General features: G+C 38.6%; 6 protein-coding genes across 11 annotated transcripts; 2 read left to right on the forward strand and 4 right to left on the reverse strand.

Annotated features, from left to right (window-relative positions):
• Positions 1-1,270: 1,270 nt before the first annotated feature.
• Positions 1,271-5,449, forward strand: LOC104775897 (ABC transporter G family member 11). Its single transcript, XM_010499859.3, has 10 exons — positions 1,271-2,479; positions 2,684-2,973; positions 3,060-3,231; positions 3,320-3,442; positions 3,525-3,653; positions 3,752-3,946; positions 4,049-4,135; positions 4,209-4,481; positions 4,571-4,678; positions 4,779-5,449. Exons 1-10 carry the CDS (start codon positions 2,096-2,098, stop codon positions 5,127-5,129), a joined length of 2,112 nt encoding a protein of 703 aa, XP_010498161.1. The 5' UTR covers positions 1,271-2,095; the 3' UTR covers positions 5,130-5,449.
• LOC109124531 (rhodanese-like domain-containing protein 8, chloroplastic) lies at positions 5,282-7,962 on the reverse strand. 5 transcript variants are annotated; one of them, XR_015595309.1, is made up of 8 exons: positions 7,581-7,959; positions 7,394-7,447; positions 7,098-7,242; positions 6,800-6,956; positions 6,500-6,591; positions 6,233-6,336; positions 5,857-6,148; positions 5,282-5,717 (listed from the first exon to the last, which is right to left on the reverse strand). XR_015595309.1 is itself a non-coding variant. In XM_010499858.3 (8 exons), the coding sequence occupies exons 1-8, from the start codon at positions 7,908-7,910 to the stop codon at positions 5,564-5,566; spliced, it is 1,317 nt and encodes a 438-aa protein (XP_010498160.2). In that variant the 5' UTR covers positions 7,911-7,962; the 3' UTR covers positions 5,282-5,563. The 5 variants fall into 5 exon arrangements, 2 of the variants coding, with proteins under 2 accessions (XP_010498160.2, XP_087364734.1); XR_015595307.1 differs by having other exon boundaries at positions 7,098-7,247; positions 7,581-7,951; XR_015595308.1 differs by having other exon boundaries at positions 5,857-6,132; positions 6,233-6,409; positions 7,098-7,247; positions 7,581-7,951.
• A 382-nt stretch (positions 7,963-8,344) lies between these two features.
• On the forward strand, positions 8,345-9,166 carry LOC104775903 (kunitz trypsin inhibitor 5). Its single transcript, XM_010499862.3, has one exon. It carries the CDS (start codon positions 8,512-8,514, stop codon positions 9,097-9,099), a length of 588 nt encoding a protein of 195 aa, XP_010498164.2. The 5' UTR covers positions 8,345-8,511; the 3' UTR covers positions 9,100-9,166.
• LOC104775902 (putative zinc metallopeptidase EGY3, chloroplastic) lies at positions 9,053-11,606 on the reverse strand. 2 transcript variants are annotated; one of them, XM_087508607.1, is made up of 7 exons: positions 11,377-11,606; positions 10,806-11,295; positions 10,528-10,725; positions 10,204-10,428; positions 9,881-10,119; positions 9,635-9,789; positions 9,053-9,558 (listed from the first exon to the last, which is right to left on the reverse strand). In XM_087508607.1, the coding sequence occupies exons 2-7, from the start codon at positions 11,091-11,093 to the stop codon at positions 9,200-9,202; spliced, it is 1,464 nt and encodes a 487-aa protein (XP_087364733.1). In that variant the 5' UTR covers positions 11,094-11,295; positions 11,377-11,606; the 3' UTR covers positions 9,053-9,199. The 2 variants fall into 2 exon arrangements, with proteins under 2 accessions (XP_087364733.1, XP_087364732.1); XM_087508606.1 differs by having other exon boundaries at positions 10,806-11,456.
• A 19-nt stretch (positions 11,607-11,625) lies between these two features.
• Positions 11,626-13,253, reverse strand: LOC104775900 (basic transcription factor 3). Its single transcript, XM_010499860.3, has 6 exons — positions 13,079-13,253; positions 12,594-12,661; positions 12,352-12,500; positions 12,187-12,243; positions 12,055-12,093; positions 11,626-11,956 (listed from the first exon to the last, which is right to left on the reverse strand). Exons 2-6 carry the CDS (start codon positions 12,659-12,661, stop codon positions 11,778-11,780), a joined length of 492 nt encoding a protein of 163 aa, XP_010498162.1. The 5' UTR covers positions 13,079-13,253; the 3' UTR covers positions 11,626-11,777.
• Positions 13,254-13,503: 250 nt separating this feature from the next.
• LOC104778763 (putative GDP-L-fucose synthase 2) lies at positions 13,504-15,062 on the reverse strand. The gene is made up of 2 exons (XM_010503201.3): positions 14,786-15,062; positions 13,504-14,644 (listed from the first exon to the last, which is right to left on the reverse strand). The coding sequence occupies exons 1-2, from the start codon at positions 14,808-14,810 to the stop codon at positions 13,701-13,703; spliced, it is 969 nt and encodes a 322-aa protein (XP_010501503.2). The 5' UTR covers positions 14,811-15,062; the 3' UTR covers positions 13,504-13,700.
• Between the last annotated feature and the right edge of the window lie 854 nt (positions 15,063-15,916).

Below are 15,916 nucleotides of genomic sequence, written 5' to 3' on the forward strand. Positions count from 1 at the left end.
AACATTTAATTCAACAATCTATGACTGTTAATAATTTCAGTAGTACAAGTGGTTTACTTTTGAAGTCCGATAGTATTGTTAAATAAACTTTCACTATCACAAATTTACAAGAGACCTCTATACAATTTTACGTTTTTTTTTGTTTGATTTAAATAAAAACTATATTTAATTCTGTTAATGTCTCTCTAATCTCTACTGGTTTCTTTAGAATTGAGTCACGTGTTTTGGTCTCTTCTTGTCGTTTTCCTCGTTTCTAATAATCAATCATTTTTTTTTTGGTAACGAATACAATAACTTATCACCTCAATTTTCTCGTCTTTGCGGTGATATTGACTTTAGTCTGACTGAGAATTAATCTATATATATTATTAAACTATTTTTCTTATTAGAAAAGAAAAACAAAAAAGTTAAGTAAAAGCTGGTTTTGGCACCAGATTCATATGTATTCGTCTCTTTTTTCCTCACAGTAAGCACGGATTCAATAGCTCAAAGAAAGAAAGAAAAAGCACGGTTCCAATATCTTCGGGGGAAACAACGAAAATTCAATTATTGGGCCTAATTGGTTCAAGATCCATTACTATACGTTCCAATTTGTTTTTTGGGCTTTGACTCTTTTATCCACACATGCCTTGACCTAGTAGAGTTTTATAAACATTTTAGCCCAAATATAACTTTCTTTGAGTATCTCTTGATTCTGTCGTGATGAATCTTTGAAAATCAAAGGGACAGAGAACTTGGTACATTTGTTTTAATATACTATATAATTAAGCCATGCATGTATGCAAGTTTTAAAGTGGTTTTTAGATTTTGTATGAAAAAAAAAAAAAAAAACTAAAGACGGAATAAGTAAGTCAACCGATGAAGCATAGATTTAGTTTTGCTTTGAGAACTGACAAGAACTATCAAAAGTTAGATTTTCTATTTTTTACAATTCCCATTGACTAAATTTTGAAAAGAAACTAAAAACAACTTCAAAATCTACAATCATTCAAAAAGCCTCTATACATATAGTTTCCAATAATTACTTTTACTTACTTAATTTTGTTATCATTAATGACAAAATGGACCTACGATAGAATGCCATCAAAGGGTCCTTAACAAGTACCAACAAATGAAGAATAGACTCGTACTCTTTTCTAATATTTCGGCACTTTTCTGTCAACAATATTTCAGCATTTACACACACATGTTTTATAATTAAAAGACAAAGTGTTATGGTTCTTGTTGTATCATAATTGTCTACTACTACTACTTAGACCAAAAATATAGCAGATGAACTACAACAGAAGACTTCAATATCAAAGTATATATTTTCTTCTAAGATACTTCCTTCATAACTAACTAATCTATGTAACCCCTTTTCAATACCACTAAGACACTAGTAATCAAAATATATAATTCATCATCTACAGAACAAAAGAACAAAAGAAAAATATTCAATCAAATACTATGAAAGTAAAGTAAATATATAACTTAAAAAAAAAAAGGGTCAGATTTGGGGTGGTCTTATTCATTACTAAATGCAAACTTCTATCGACTACCAGACTACAATAAATGCAAACAACAACCAAAAAAGATGAAAATTCACCACATCAACAAAACTCTAGACCCCACTTTTATTTTTTTTCTTTTTAGATTTTTCATTCAATTCTTCTCCCAACCATCTCTTTGCTGTCTTCATAACTATCTCATTTCTTGTTCGAATCAAGAACCCTTTTTTTTTCCAAAAACAAATAAATAAAAGAAAACTCATTATCTTGTAGATGAGATAGATAAAAAAGAGAGAGAAAAAAAAAAGTAAGAAGGAGAAGGAGAAGTGTTTGTTGTGTTTCAGTCATTCAACAAGTTCATGAGAATAGAAACGAGTCCAAGTTTGTTGTTCATGCAATATTCTCATGACTCTGTTACATTACTCAACTCTTTTCTCCTGACTTTCTTCTACTTATATATTTGATTCTATAGCTTTTCTTATCTATCAGAGTTCAAACAACGTTCACACTTTTTCCATTTCCTAAGACAAAACCCCTTTTTCTCGGGTTCTGTTTTTTTTTTTTTCAAGAAACACACAAAATCCTCTGTTTCCGGTTTAAAAGAGATGGAGATAGAAGCAAGCAGACAACAGACCACCGTACCGGTTTCATCCGCCGGAGGGAATTTTCCGGTTGGTGGGTTAAGTCCGTTGAGTGAAGCTATATGGAGAGAGAAAGCTCCAACGGAGTTCGTCGGAGACGTCTCTGCGAGGCTTACGTGGCAAGATCTGACTGTCATGGTTACTATGGGAGATGGTGGGACTCAAAACGTTCTTGAAGGTCTTACCGGTTACGCTGAACCTGGATCTCTCACGGCTCTCATGGGCCCTTCCGGCTCTGGCAAATCAACTATGCTCGACGCTCTCGCTAGCCGCCTCGCCGCTAACGCTTTCCTCTCCGGCACCGTTCTTCTTAACGGCCGCAAAACCAAACTCTCCTTTGGCACAGCTGTTAGTATTTTTTTTATGCCCCTTATGCTTAGGTTTCACTTAGCTTACATTATTTTTGTCTTGGTATGATATATAAAGAATGTTCTTGGATTTTGGAGCTTAGCTATTCATAGTGTTGGAAAAGAGAAAACAAATAAAGTATATCTTTGTATATTTACAAGTTGTGTTTTTCATTTTTGACGAATCTTATTATATAATTTACAGGCATATGTGACGCAAGACGATAACTTGATTGGTACGTTAACTGTGAGAGAGACTATTTGGTATTCAGCGAGAGTTCGTCTTCCGGACAAGATGTTACGGTCGGAGAAGCGTGCTCTTGTGGAGAGGACAATCATAGAGATGGGTCTTCAGGATTGTGCAGATACTGTTATAGGAAACTGGCATTTGCGTGGAATTAGTGGTGGAGAGAAGAGAAGAGTCAGTATTGCTCTCGAGATTCTCATGAGACCTCGTTTACTCTTTCTCGATGAGCCAACAAGTGGTCTTGATAGGTAAAAAGACAGCTTCTTCAATTTTCAGATTCTGCTAACTGTCATTATTTATCAAGCTTGATGCCTGTTGGTTTTTCTTTGTGTAGTGCGTCTGCTTTCTTTGTGACTCAGACTTTGCGTGCACTATCACGAGACGGAAGGACGGTGATAGCATCGATCCATCAACCGAGCAGTGAGGTTTTCGAGTTGTTTGATCGGTTGTATCTGCTTTCTGGAGGCAAAACTGTTTACTTTGGTCAAGCTTCAGATGCATATGAGGCAAGAAACCAAACCGAAAGAAAATACTGTATGGTTCTCTGAAGAAATCTTGGAATCTAATCCGTGTTTTTTTTGCTTTTGATTGCAGTTCTTTGCACAAGCGGGGTTTCCATGTCCTGCTTTAAGGAACCCTTCTGATCATTTCCTAAGATGCATAAACTCAGACTTTGACAAAGTTAGAGCCACTTTGAAAGGTTCTATGAAGCTAAGGGTACATAAAAACCTTCCCCTTTAACTGATTTCAATTCTCTGCTTGACTCATTTGCTGATGGACTTGTTATTCTACTTTCCAGTTCGAAGCAAGCAACGATCCGTTGGAGAAAATTACTACAACTGAAGCTATTAGGGTCTTGATTGACTATTACCACACTTCTGACCACTACTACACAGCAAAGGCTAAAGTTGAGGAGATATCCCAATTTGTAAGTACTAATTAATACTTTTCTTGAGCTTTTGTTTGATGTTAGGACGTGTCACTGGTTTCTCTAAACCCGTTTCCTAATTTTTTTTCTGTTTACAGAAAGGGACTATTCTTGACTCTGGTGGCAGTCAGGCTAGTTTCCTTCTGCAGACCTATACTTTAACTAAGCGATCCTTCATCAACATGTCAAGGGACTTTGGATATTACTGGCTCAGACTTCTTATTTACATCTTGGTCACCGTCTGCATTGGAACCATATATCTGAACGTTGGGACAAGCTACAGCGCCATTCTGGTATTTGCTAATATTATCATCTATTGGAGAACAATTCAAACACAAACTTGAACATTATCTTACCTCGCACCATATCCGTCCTTTTTCTGTTTGTGAAATCAGGCACGCGGCTCATGCGCGTCTTTTGTCTTTGGATTCGTAACCTTCATGTCAATTGGTGGATTTCCTTCTTTTGTTGAAGACATGAAGGTTAGTTTAGCCACTTCTGCAATTTTTCTTGCGAATGAACCAAACGGTTTTGTTAAACTGAAACTGATTGCAGGTATTCCAAAGAGAGAGACTAAACGGGCACTATGGAGTAGCTGCGTTTGTGATAGCCAACACATTATCTGCAACACCATTTCTGATCATGATAACTTTCATCTCCGGGACAATCTGTTACTTCATGGTGGGTCTGCATCCAGGATTCACTCACTACCTCTTCTTTGTTCTCTGCCTTTATGGAAGTGTCACCGTTGTGGAGAGCTTAATGATGGCGATAGCTAGTATTGTTCCCAACTTCCTCATGGGTATCATCATAGGAGCTGGAATCCAGGTGCTCTCCCAAACACATTCATTCTGTTTCACTTTCTAAAGCAGAAGAGACGCTCTTCCTAAATCTGTTTGTCTCTACTTCTATTTCAGGGCATCTTCATGTTGGTTTCTGGATTCTTTAGGCTTCCTAATGACATCCCCAAGCCTTTCTGGCGTTATCCAATGTCATACATCAGCTTTCACTTTTGGGCTCTACAAGTAATATATTGTTGAAGCAAGAACAAGTTTCATATCAGCTCATCATCATGTGATAATAATAGCAGAGAGCTAATATTTTCTTGTTTTGCTTGTTCACCAGGGTCAGTACCAGAATGATCTGAGAGGATTGATGTTTGACAGCCAGGGGAGTGCTTTCAAGATTTCAGGTGAATACGTTCTGGAGAACGTTTTCCAGATCGACGTGAACCGATCAAAATGGATTAACCTCAGTGTGATTCTTAGCATGATTATCATCTACCGCATCATCTTCTTCATTATGATTAAGACCAACGAGGATGTTACTCCTTGGGTCAGAGGTTACATAGCACGCAGAAGGATGAAGCAGAAGAATGGAACTCAAAACACCACAGTTGCACCAGATGGTCTTACCCAGTCTCCTTCTCTGAGAAATTACATTGCTACACAAACAGGTGGAGCTCGCAGATGGTAGAGCTTTGAGCTTGTCCAGTGTCTGAAGACATTTCAAGAAAGTTGATCAAAGCATAACCACCATATTTCACTAGGCCTGCAATATCAAAACTCAATGTAATGTGAGAGCAGAGAAAGTCGAGTGTGTTAGTTATAGAAATATTAAATGACGGATTTGTCTAAAATAATCACTACATTTCTTTTTTCTACTATGCTAGTAACAAGCACCATCTTGTTGCATTATACAGTTTGCATTGTGCTGCAATTACAGCTGGTATATTAAGTTGTGAATTTCTGCAAGCTTTGTTTGTACATGTTGAAATGAAAACTGAGTTCTGACAAGTTTCACACTCGAAGAACCTCAAAGAATGACTAGTAGTTCTTCCTGGAACAGGCTTTTGATTAACTTCTTTAGCTTCTGCTGTTTCTGTGTTATGTTTCTCATATCTCATCTGATCAAACCAATGGCGCATTTTGCACTTCTGAATCACGATATACATGCCATTTTTCATATCTCTTTACGCCCTGCAAGACAGGTCTAAGTCTGGGAGCAGTAATGCAGTTTGAACAGCAACATCCCTTCAAGTGGACGACACATTCTGCACAGCATCTGAACCGAAGATAGAGGTAAGTTTAGTAAAACAATGGCAACTTACCAGTTACCAGGTCCATCAAAATCAAAATTTTGTAAATCATACACTATCTGCTAATAGACATAAAGATGAAGCAGAAACCATAATGCAACTCACAAGAAAAGTCGATTGCAGTCAATGTTAGCACAGTTCCGATGTCTTAATTCCTGAATTTGAGAATCACAAATGTAGCATCTTGCAAAACTTGTATCCACAGGTGTTACTGGAGTTTCTCTGGCTTCACCCACGGCGTTGTTACCGTAGGTAGCTGGTGGGAGAGAGAGACGAGAGTCAAACACAAAGAGATTTCCAACCCATTCAGCAGTGCCTTCTTCTTTAAGATAATGCGAAACTCCACCCTTCAGTGTATACAGGTTCTTGAAACCCCGTTGTCTGAAAAGAAATTTGACTTCTCACAAGAAAGTTATTTGGGAAAAAAATATATCGAGGAGATGTTAGTAAGACAATGCAGTAGTAGAAGCCGCAGTCCTACCTTAAAACTGCTGAATATACATCGCAACGTATACCTCCAGTACAGTACATCAGTATATCTGTCTTTTCCTTGTCAACATTTATCAAAGGGTCTGAAGGAGCTTCCTATAGTGTAGAAGCATAGTCGATATTATTCACTGTTAGATATCTGTACCTTCAGTACTATATATTATGTAACCTACAAAAGCGACTTGTCTGATCACTTTATCAGAATCTACAGGTTGTAAATAAGAAAATTTCAGCTGCCACGGTTAAGGATGAATTGTACCTTTTCATCAGATAGACCAAAAGAAGTGTTCCGAAAGCAATCAACTTCAGGTCTAGGTGCCCCACGAAAATGACCAACATCCCACTCATAACCTGTTCAAACAAAATGTCTATCACTTCGAAATACCAGTAGGTTTAAGTTGAGCAAATAAGTGAGGCCCTTTAAGAATAAGAATCACAAACAATCATACATGTGCACAACTAATAGAAAACTAATGATCAGTAATGTAGATACTAGATAATAAGAAAAATCAAGACTGTTTTGTTACTGTAAACAGATAGAAAGGAAAAAAAGATATACCATTTCTGACATCCAATAATATGCAGCTTCTACCACTACTTGAAGCTTCATCATCATCCGTTACGTCATTCAGTTTCCTTTTCCATTCAGATGGTTCTAAAGGTTTTGCTCGCATTGGTGGATCAAGTAGGGGAAGGTGTGAAATTCCCCCCTCGTACTACAGATAGAAAAAGAAACACAACTACTGTTAAGTAGTCTTACACCATATTTGATATTGCATTAGTATCACACACTATTAGTAAGAATATTCTCATTCTGAACCATAGATTTAAAGTGGTTGTTATGGAATGTAGCTTGCCTGGACTAAGGAGGGTTTGTTCTGTAGCTTCAACTTAGGGAACGCGTGCCCGTTAATAGCAGGAGAAATCTGAACAAGCAAATCCGAGAATCTATCATCTTCTTTCAACCATTCAACATATGCAAGAGCATCTTTAGATGGTCCACTGTACTGCAGAAAAAAAACAAGAATTACAGAAGTTAACACACAACAAGAGCTTGATATAGTTCACATAAACATGGAGGCATTCTCATATAGTTTGATGAAAAGAGTGTGTTCAAAGCTAAATGCGTGATTACAAAAATGATAATTAGTACCTGCGCGTTAATTCCTTGTTCATTGAGGTATATCCGACCTCGTATATTCAAATCCTGGAAGGCGAAAACAAAAAAAAAAACATAAGAAAAGCTTCAAAATTTGAATCAAGAACAAGGAATGTTAACAAGTTCAAGACTGTTTTCGAACAATTTGGACAATTCACATTACTTAAATAAAAAGACTGACCTTTAAGAAAGACAAGTGCTTGTCAATTTCAGCTTCGGGATCTTCGATTGATACAAACCGGTAGAAGTTTACAACAATGAAATCTTCTCCTTCGTCATCGAATTTTGCGTGATTGTTTCTTCCTCTGTTTCGGCATTCGCAGGAGAAGGTCCATCTTCTTCTGCTGGGTTTCTCTAAGACGAGACTTCCTAGTCGCGAGATGCTCTGATTGTTCAAAGCATATTGTTTGAATAGAAAAGATTGGTCGGAGGAACGAGTTTTGGTTGAAGCGAGAGGTAGTAGTGGAATAGTTAAGGAGACTGAGAGCATTGCCGCCGGCGAAACTCTCATTAATTATTATCTTCTTGCGGGTGGAGAAGAGAGAGAGAGAGAGAGAGAGAGCAACATGTTACGTTTATTTTTTATTTTAGGAGATTTTTGTGATATGAGGCCTAAGCCCAACTCAAGCCCATTTTATCTTCTTTTTTTGCCAACAAGCCCATTTTATCTTATAGTATCGGTTTTGGATTCAAACTTTTATTCTTTTCTACTGTATTTGAAGTATAAATATTTTTATTAGATTAATGCTTTATTATAAATTTTGGATTTTTGTTCCTTGTCAGGAAGTTAAATTGGATCATGAGATTTAAACTTGTTGTCGGTGTTCCTTATAGTCTAATTGTACAATTAGACAGGTAATCGTATCCATCCACTAGTCAATGAAAGGGATGTCGTCAGGGGTGATCGACATATGACGTCGTGAAGCTTTGACCATATTATAACACGCCAACGAGATTTATCATATATATATGCTCGACCACAAACTAATACAGATATAAGTTTTGACTTTGACTTTTTTATAAATCTACTTCGTCCAGCTTATATAAGTACTAAACTCTTATCCCAATTCAATTCATACTAAAAGTTTCCATATAAAGAAAGCCTTCCTACAATGTCATCCCTTCTCTGTATCTTCCTCCTCTTTGCCGTCTTCATCAGCCACGGTGGAGCCGCCACCGAACCTCCCGTCGAAGCAGTTAAGGACATCAATGGAAAACCTCTCCAAACACGGTTCTACTACTACATCTTGCCTGTAGTTCGGGGGCGCGGGGGCGGACTAACCATGTCCAAACCCGAGAACAAAACATGTCCAAGAAGTGTGATCCAGGACCAATTCGAAGTCTCTCACGGCCTACCGGTGAGTTTCTCACCGTATGACAGATCAAGAATCGTCCGTGTCTCAACTGATCAAAACATCAAGTTCTCTCCAACTTCGATCTGGGAGTTAGCCAATTTCGACGAGGCAACGAGTCAAAATTTAATTTCAACTTGTGGCGTTGAAGGGAATCCGGGTCAGACAACGGTTGATAACTGGTTCAAGATCGACAAATTTGACAACGATTACAAGATCAGGTTCTGTCCTACTGTCTGCAATTTCTGCAAAGTCATCTGCAGAGACGTTGGTGTGTTTGTGCAAGATGGAAAGAGAAGACTTGCTTTAAGTGATGTTCCATTAAAGGTTATGTTCAAAAGAGCATAGATACAACAAAAATATTTACAATGCTTCTGTAACACCATTAATAATAATAAATAAGAAGTCTTTTCAATGCTTGTTTCTACAACTTAACTAATCAACATCTTTAGAAATCATCACCACGGAAGAATGGTCCATTGAAGAATGAAGTGGAGAAAGTACCTCCACTATTGGGGAAGAGAGTGAGGAAGCAAATGAGTCCAAGGACTATACCCCAAGCAAACCTATCGTCTCCGAGAGGTGTGATTTCGTCTTTTGCAGGTGTTTCCTCACCACCGCGGAAGAAAGTTGCGAATAGCCCCCAAGCTAAACATAAGACGCTTCCGCTGAGACCTCCGATACCGAGAAGGAGTGATGTGGTAAATGAGAGAATTGCAGCTGTGCTTCTTCCAAACATTGCTTGAGCGATTCGACCTCCTTCGAGTCTTCCACATGGTAATAAGTTCAATGAAGTCACTACCATACCTGAAAAGAGTTTATTTACGGTTTAGAATATAGTAAAAAACTAACAAGAGAAACCAACAAAAGTTATGAGGTTTACCCAAAAGACCAGCAAAAGCAAGCGGATCAACGGGAACTCCAACTCCTTCAACCGCATTAGGTAATACATTACCGAGATCATCCGCATAAGGACCGATAACGAATTGGATAAACGAAAGCAACGGGTTATTATCAAAGAACTGTGGCCTTATGTACCTGTGTAGAAGGTAATAAACCAATAAGAGACACAAAACTGCATAGAAACAACGGTAACACAAAATAAGAATTTCATCTAATAAATCCTCACAAAGCATTGTCTCCTCCGTTGAAACTACCATCAGATATAAACGCGGCAGCTGCAAGAAGCAGCGAAGTCAGGTATGCACTAGCTGTACGCGCCACTGGGATATCAAATAACGCCTTTTTATTAGGAAGCAATGACTCGTAATTGTTCATAACTCCTAAACAACCAGTCCAATTCGATGGCACCAGAAACGATGGGCTTAATTTGACATCGTGTCGTGCAGCGGTTACTCTGGTTGCTATCTGAAACAAACAACTAACAGGTTTAGTTTAGATGTAATCAACAGAGTAATTTGGAGCTAGCTCTTTTGATTTGCTTTTGTTTACCTCCGAGACGCCTAAGATGGAGAGGAACCCGCCAAAAAGAGGAACCACATTAGCAATGTAGTCATCAAAAGTAGCGTCGGGTTTAAGGAAGAAACCACTCATAAGAGCTATGGTTCCAAAGGTTGAAACACATAAAGCAATTGCACTAATATATCCCCAAGGAGTGCTTAATCTAGTTGATTCAAATTGTAGATCGATCTCCGCCTTAGGTTGCACCATACACACCTTTACAAACACAAAGAACAAACATTCCAGAATTTTTTTTAGCCTTAATCCTAAAATCATGAACCTCAAAGTTAGAGAATTTTATAGGCCTTCGTCTACCTGTTTTGTGATCTCATTGGACCTTTCTTCCATAAACCACACAACAACATCACGCTCTGCTGCTTCAGATAGCTTTGCTTCAAGCTTAGGTGTGACCTCATCAATGGGTTTTCTCAGATTCCCAATAAAGATCCCTCCATCTCCAAACCGACGAACGTCCGTAGCGAAAAACGTATCGAACCCAAAACAGCTCTTCAACTGTGCATCATCACAAAAACACTTTCAGAAACGATGCAATCCAACAAACACACAAAAGAGTCATCATGGCCGTATAGTACCTTGTTGAGATCAAGAGCCTTGAAAGTCTCTTCAGCTTTCTCAAGCCTTTCTTTTTCTCTAGTCAAAGTGTCACGAGCCAAGCTGTTGAAAATTCCGATGATTGGATTCTCACTGTTGCTCTCTCTGTTCAGCTCTTTCAGCTTACGATCAGTTCTCGTCTTCTCAAGCTTTATCGCAGCTTCGATTGATGGATTCCCCATAAACTTCTTGAACTCTTCGTCCGTCTTCCAATCATTCTCTTGCTCCTTCGATTTCTTCTCCTCCTCCTCCTTCTCCTCTTCACTCATATCTGGAGAAGGCGACGCATTTTCGTTCCCGTGGTTCTCATTTTGCTCCTCCGCTATGGCCACCGGAGATGGAGCTTCGTTAGTAGACTTACGAACTCGATCATCTTCCGCTGAGCATCTCAAAGAACTCCAGCGTCTCGTTCTGTACTTTTGATTCACAAGTTTGGGAGGTAATGGTCTGTAACAGCGACGAAGGCTCGAACTGTGACAGGATTTGAGAGTTAAGGAAGATGAAGAGGGAGTAGATACAAAGAGGGAAGCCATGTTTACAGAAGAAACTCACAAAGATTGAGACTTGACGAAGAAGAGACATGTCTCTGCGAATGAATTTGTAGAGGGAACGATGAAATGTCTGGAAAGTTTGAGAAGAAACTCAAAACAAAACAGGTGGAATGGTTTTTACGCAACAAGACAGTGAAATGTGTCAACATCAAATGCAATCCACATAGTGAAGACGAGAAGATGAGAGAGAGAACCTGATTCGCTGTCATAGAAGAGAATCAAAAGAGAGGTTTAATAAGACATCAAATAATTGGATAAAACCTTAAGTCATTAGAGGGGAAACAAGATTCTGGTTGGAAACTACAAAAACGATCGAGCGAACAAACATATTATAAAGATATGTAAAAATCAAAGTGCGGTTCTTTTTGTTTTTTTTTTATGTGGTCTTCGCTCTTGTTCACTCTAAGAAGAGGCAGCAGCTGGTACTTTCTCTTCTGCGGCACCTTCGAATGTCTCACCAACTAGCTCTGGGACATCGTCATCATCCTCCTCTTGTATGGTTGCTGAGGCATTACCTTCACCAGGAACTTGTTTCTGGAACTGCTCTGCCAGCTTCTTTAGGTTGTCCATGTTGTCTGGTCCTGCAAGAGATCAAAATAAACATATTGGTTAAGGATCTTCGCTTAGGGGAAGAAACATCGTGAATATCTTGAATTCAGCTCAATAACATGGTACATACCGAGTTGGCTGATAATCTGAGGAAGGATATCTTGCAACTCTGCAGGTAAAAAAGGTTTACACATCAGTCAGTGAAAACGCACTGATAAAGAAACAAGAAAATAGAGATGAAAAGATATGAACAGATGCTTACTTTTGGTCACAGGAGTACCGCTAACTACCCATGTGTTTGCGGCAATTGAAGCTTGAACTGTAGTAACATTCAAAAGGGGAAACACAATCATCAATAACATGGAAACAGGTTTTGAAACACCTAAATACAATACAAGAAAAAAAAAAGGCTGAATCAGAATCATACCCTTAGGGTTGATGAATTGAATGACAACATCATCCTTGAAGATGTTAACCTCTTCAATTGCAGGAATGGAATTAACTCCAATTCTTTTCAAGGTGCTTTGGAGCCTCTTGTCATCAGTGGTATTGGTCTTGTGCACAGCCTTCTTCTTTCTGCAGTAAATATCAAATGGTATTATAACATCAATCACAGTAATTGCTAAGCATTGAATAATCAAACTGGGTAGAAAAGAATAATATCTATACCTTCTGACTGTACCCTTTCCGCCAGTGCGGACGGTGTTAGCCATCTTCATCAACTTTTCACGATTCATCTGTAAACAAAGCATAAGCCAAATCCATCAATCCCCCAAATCTCATCACAATACTATGGTTACTACATTCACAAAACATACTGAGAACAAAGCTTCCAGTGACCATAAGAAAGTAAGAAGATTAAAACGCCAACAAAATCGACCTCAGACGCGCTTATATCACTATTAGTCTAAACCTAAAGTTTCAACCTTTTTCAATCAGTTAGGTATTTAGTCACCTAATCAAACCCACAGAAGTTTTAAAAACAGTAAAAATCATCTCCGAAATTTCAAAGACGGACAAAACTAATCCTAAATCCCTAAATAAGCGAAATGAATCAAGAAACAAGTTATATATCTGAAATATGAGCTTGACCCGTTTGCAAAATCAGAAAATCAAACGGTAAGAGACAGTAAAAGAAAGGTGGTGGATTTTACCTTGAGATTAGGGTTCTTCCTTCTCCGAAGAGTGTAAGGAGGAGATAAGAAAAAAAGAAAAAAAAAAATGCAAAACGAAAAACAGAAGAGAGACGCGGGGCGGCGCTGGAGGGTTTTGCCCTTTTTAAGTATATGCTATTCGGAGTCAAGCTCGTCTGTTCATCCAACGGTGTATATCAGAACTTCCATAAAGATGTCTCAATCTCTACCGTTGGATCTTCTAACGAGGCTCAACTAATAATCATGGCCCAATCATTTCCCTCACCCATAGGCCCAATATTAGCTGGCCTTATAAAATATTATCAGAATTTGACCCGTTTTAGAGCGTACCAAACCAGAATCTTTTTGGTTTAAAAGCTAAGTAGAATTTCAGAAATCGATTACCGCGTTAGATGGAACGTTTCTTTTTTTATCAATGAACTGACTAGAAGAAGAAGCTATTCGATTATTGATAATCTCAACATTGGTACATTATTAGAAAACAAAGTTTGCTCACGGGTACCAAATCCATAAATATAAAACATTAAAGAGATTTGTATAGAACCAAAACGCAAACGCAAAAACATTCAAACGTACAGAGAATGACATGCGTTTGAGTTTGGTCTTTTTTTTTTTTTTTTTTTTACTGTTTCTTCGGCACAACATTCTCCAAATACCATTGATAAGTTTGGGAGAGGCCATCTTTTAATGTAATCTTGGGTGTCCATCCCAAAGAAGCAAGCTTCGAGTTATCCATCAGTTTCCTTGGTGTTCCATCCGGTTTCGTGCAATCCCAAACAAGCTTTCCTTTAAACCCAACAACTTCCTTAACCAACTCAGCCAATTCTTTGATCGTCACTTCAACACCACTACCTACATTAACATGCTCAAACCCGCTGTATCGATCCATCAAGAAAACGCAAGCATCAGCCAAATCATCGACATGTAAAAACTCCCTCAACGGACTCCCACTTCCCCAAACCACAACTTCATCTGCGTTGTTGGCTTTAGCTTCATGGAACCTCCTCATGAGAGCAGGAAGCACATGGGAATTCTCCGGGTGGAAATTGTCGTTCGGACCATAAAGATTCGTTGGCATACCGGATATAGCATCCCACTGATGCTGAATCCTGTAAGCTTGACACATCTTAATCCCTGCAATCTTGGCAATGGCGTACCACTCGTTAGTCGGTTCGAGCGGACCAGTGAGAAGAGCTGATTCAGGGATAGGCTGAGGAGCGAATTTGGGGTAGATGCAAGATGAGCCGAGGAAGAGGAGTTTCTTCACACCGTGTGTGTAAGCAGAGTGGATGACATTGGTTTGGATTTGGAGATTGACACCGATGAAATCAGCTGGGTATGTGTTGTTGGCATGAATCCCACCGACTTTAGCTGCAGCTAAGATGACATAAACTGGCTTCTCTGTAGCAAAGAAGGACTCAACATCGGACTGGCTAGTGAGATCAAGCTCTGAATGGGTTCTAAGGACGAGGTTTTTGAAACCATGATCCTGGAGCTTGCGGACTATGGCTGATCCAACCAGTCCCCTGTGTCCAGCGACAAAGATCTTACCTGATTTCTCCATTTCTGCAACAGAATTATGATAAATCAAATGACCTAGGGTTCCAAATTTTCACCACGAGAGAATTCTCAATTCCATATAATTCGTATGAAACATTCAAATCCAGGTAATTAGATCATAGAGAGATGGATTAAAGATTGACGTACCCGATGATGCTGTGGTGTCCGCCATTGTCGAGGTTTGTACGAGAGAAGATGAGAGATTGAGAAAGGGGATTTTGACTTATAGCTAAGCAGTTTTCTCGAAGTCAACGAACATGAAACGTAGATTTGTAGGTAAAGTTTATATTTCCTCGGAGAATGTGAGGTGGAGGAGATCTGAATACCCGCCGGCGATCTGAATCGGTGTCGGTTACTTTCTTTTTTTTTACTTTAGATGAGAGCATCAGTTCAGAATATTCAATCATGGCCCATGGGCCTTAATAAACGAGTCACCTCATTCTCTGTCCATTTAACTTACTTTTTTGCACTGTTAACCGGACAAAATTCCGGTTCTCAATTATTAATTTGAGTCAATCAAACTGTTGTGATGGTTAAACCTGTTCGCTGCTGTGAGTGAGCCTGTGAGAGTGTGTGAGGTGCCAAATTGGTAGAATGATAGTGGGCGCATTAACTCGGTGGTTTCCGTACCATCCATAAGAAGAGACTTCGAAATCAAGGATTCAAATACATGTAGCGAGGACAGGGTTAATTAACATGGTTTGGTACAGGGCTACCGAATTAATTAATTTGCATGAACATTTACAAATATGTCATATTTTTTGTTATACATCATCTCTCATTAGACATGTATGATTGGCAAACACAAACAAGTAATGGTAGTTAGCAAATGACGCTGTGACCGCCAGGGGTTAGATCCAAGGGTAAAGTATATATTAGTTATTATAATGTTCTTAGACCTCTTCTTTACACGATAAGAGGACAAAAATAATCAATTTATGTATTGAAAAATTCGCTCATAGACCTTTTAGAGAAACGAATTAGGGAAAGGAAATAGAAGAACCACTTGGTTGCAACTCAAAATAGTACTTAATCCGTAGTCAAAGATGATTAATATTAAATTTGATTGGCTGCAACTCTGCTACTCTGAGCTGTAGTAAGTAAAAAAAGGGATGTTGGGGGAGTTGACTTTTGATGTTTTGAGCTATCAGATATTTGTCACTGTTTGATTTCTTCTACGGCCAACACCGTTTCGGACATAACAAACAAGTTGCATTGTACTAGACCTGGTCTAAAGAAACGATAAACTTAACCTTCCCTATAAACCTATAAGTATCC

The sequence above is a fragment of the Camelina sativa genome, chromosome 3 (assembly GCF_030686135.1).
Source record: "Camelina sativa cultivar CO46 ecotype springtype chromosome 3, ASM3068613v1".
NCBI classification, from domain to species: domain Eukaryota; kingdom Viridiplantae; phylum Streptophyta; class Magnoliopsida; order Brassicales; family Brassicaceae; genus Camelina; species Camelina sativa.

Excerpts from the sequence above, each read along its gene's own strand:
- LOC104775897 (XM_010499859.3), top strand. The coding sequence starts at position 2,096 with ATGGAGATAGAAGCAAGCAGACAACAGACCACCGTACCGGTTTCATCC. Across the intron at positions 3,443-3,524 it reads AAGGTTCTATGAAGCTAAGG|TTCGAAGCAAGCAACGATCC; the intron begins GTACATAAAAAC and ends TCTACTTTCCAG. Across the intron at positions 4,679-4,778 it reads TTCACTTTTGGGCTCTACAA|GGTCAGTACCAGAATGATCT; the intron begins GTAATATATTGT and ends CTTGTTCACCAG.
- LOC109124531 (XM_010499858.3), bottom strand. The coding sequence starts at position 7,910 with ATGAGAGTTTCGCCGGCGGCAATGCTCTCAGTCTCCTTAACTATTCCA. Across the intron at positions 7,248-7,393 it reads AACAAGGAATTAACGCGCAG|TACAGTGGACCATCTAAAGA; the intron begins GTACTAATTATC and ends TTTTTTCTGCAG. Across the intron at positions 6,592-6,799 it reads ATTATTGGATGTCAGAAATG|GTTATGAGTGGGATGTTGGT; the intron begins GTATATCTTTTT and ends TTGTTTGAACAG.
- LOC104775903 (XM_010499862.3), top strand. The coding sequence starts at position 8,512 with ATGTCATCCCTTCTCTGTATCTTCCTCCTCTTTGCCGTCTTCATCAGC.
- LOC104775902 (XM_087508606.1), bottom strand. The coding sequence starts at position 11,357 with ATGGCTTCCCTCTTTGTATCTACTCCCTCTTCATCTTCCTTAACTCTC. Across the intron at positions 10,120-10,203 it reads CCATCTTAGGCGTCTCGGAG|ATAGCAACCAGAGTAACCGC; the intron begins GTAAACAAAAGC and ends TGTTTGTTTCAG. Across the intron at positions 9,559-9,634 it reads TGCTTTTGCTGGTCTTTTGG|GTATGGTAGTGACTTCATTG; the intron begins GTAAACCTCATA and ends AACTCTTTTCAG.
- LOC104775900 (XM_010499860.3), bottom strand. The coding sequence starts at position 12,661 with ATGAATCGTGAAAAGTTGATGAAGATGGCTAACACCGTCCGCACTGGC. Across the intron at positions 12,244-12,351 it reads TCAATTCATCAACCCTAAGG|TTCAAGCTTCAATTGCCGCA; the intron begins GTATGATTCTGA and ends ATGTTACTACAG. Across the intron at positions 11,957-12,054 it reads TCAGATTATCAGCCAACTCG|GACCAGACAACATGGACAAC; the intron begins GTATGTACCATG and ends GATCTCTTGCAG.
- LOC104778763 (XM_010503201.3), bottom strand. The coding sequence starts at position 14,810 with ATGGCGGACACCACAGCATCATCGG. Across the intron at positions 14,645-14,785 it reads GGACACCACAGCATCATCGG|AAATGGAGAAATCAGGTAAG; the intron begins GTACGTCAATCT and ends ATTCTGTTGCAG.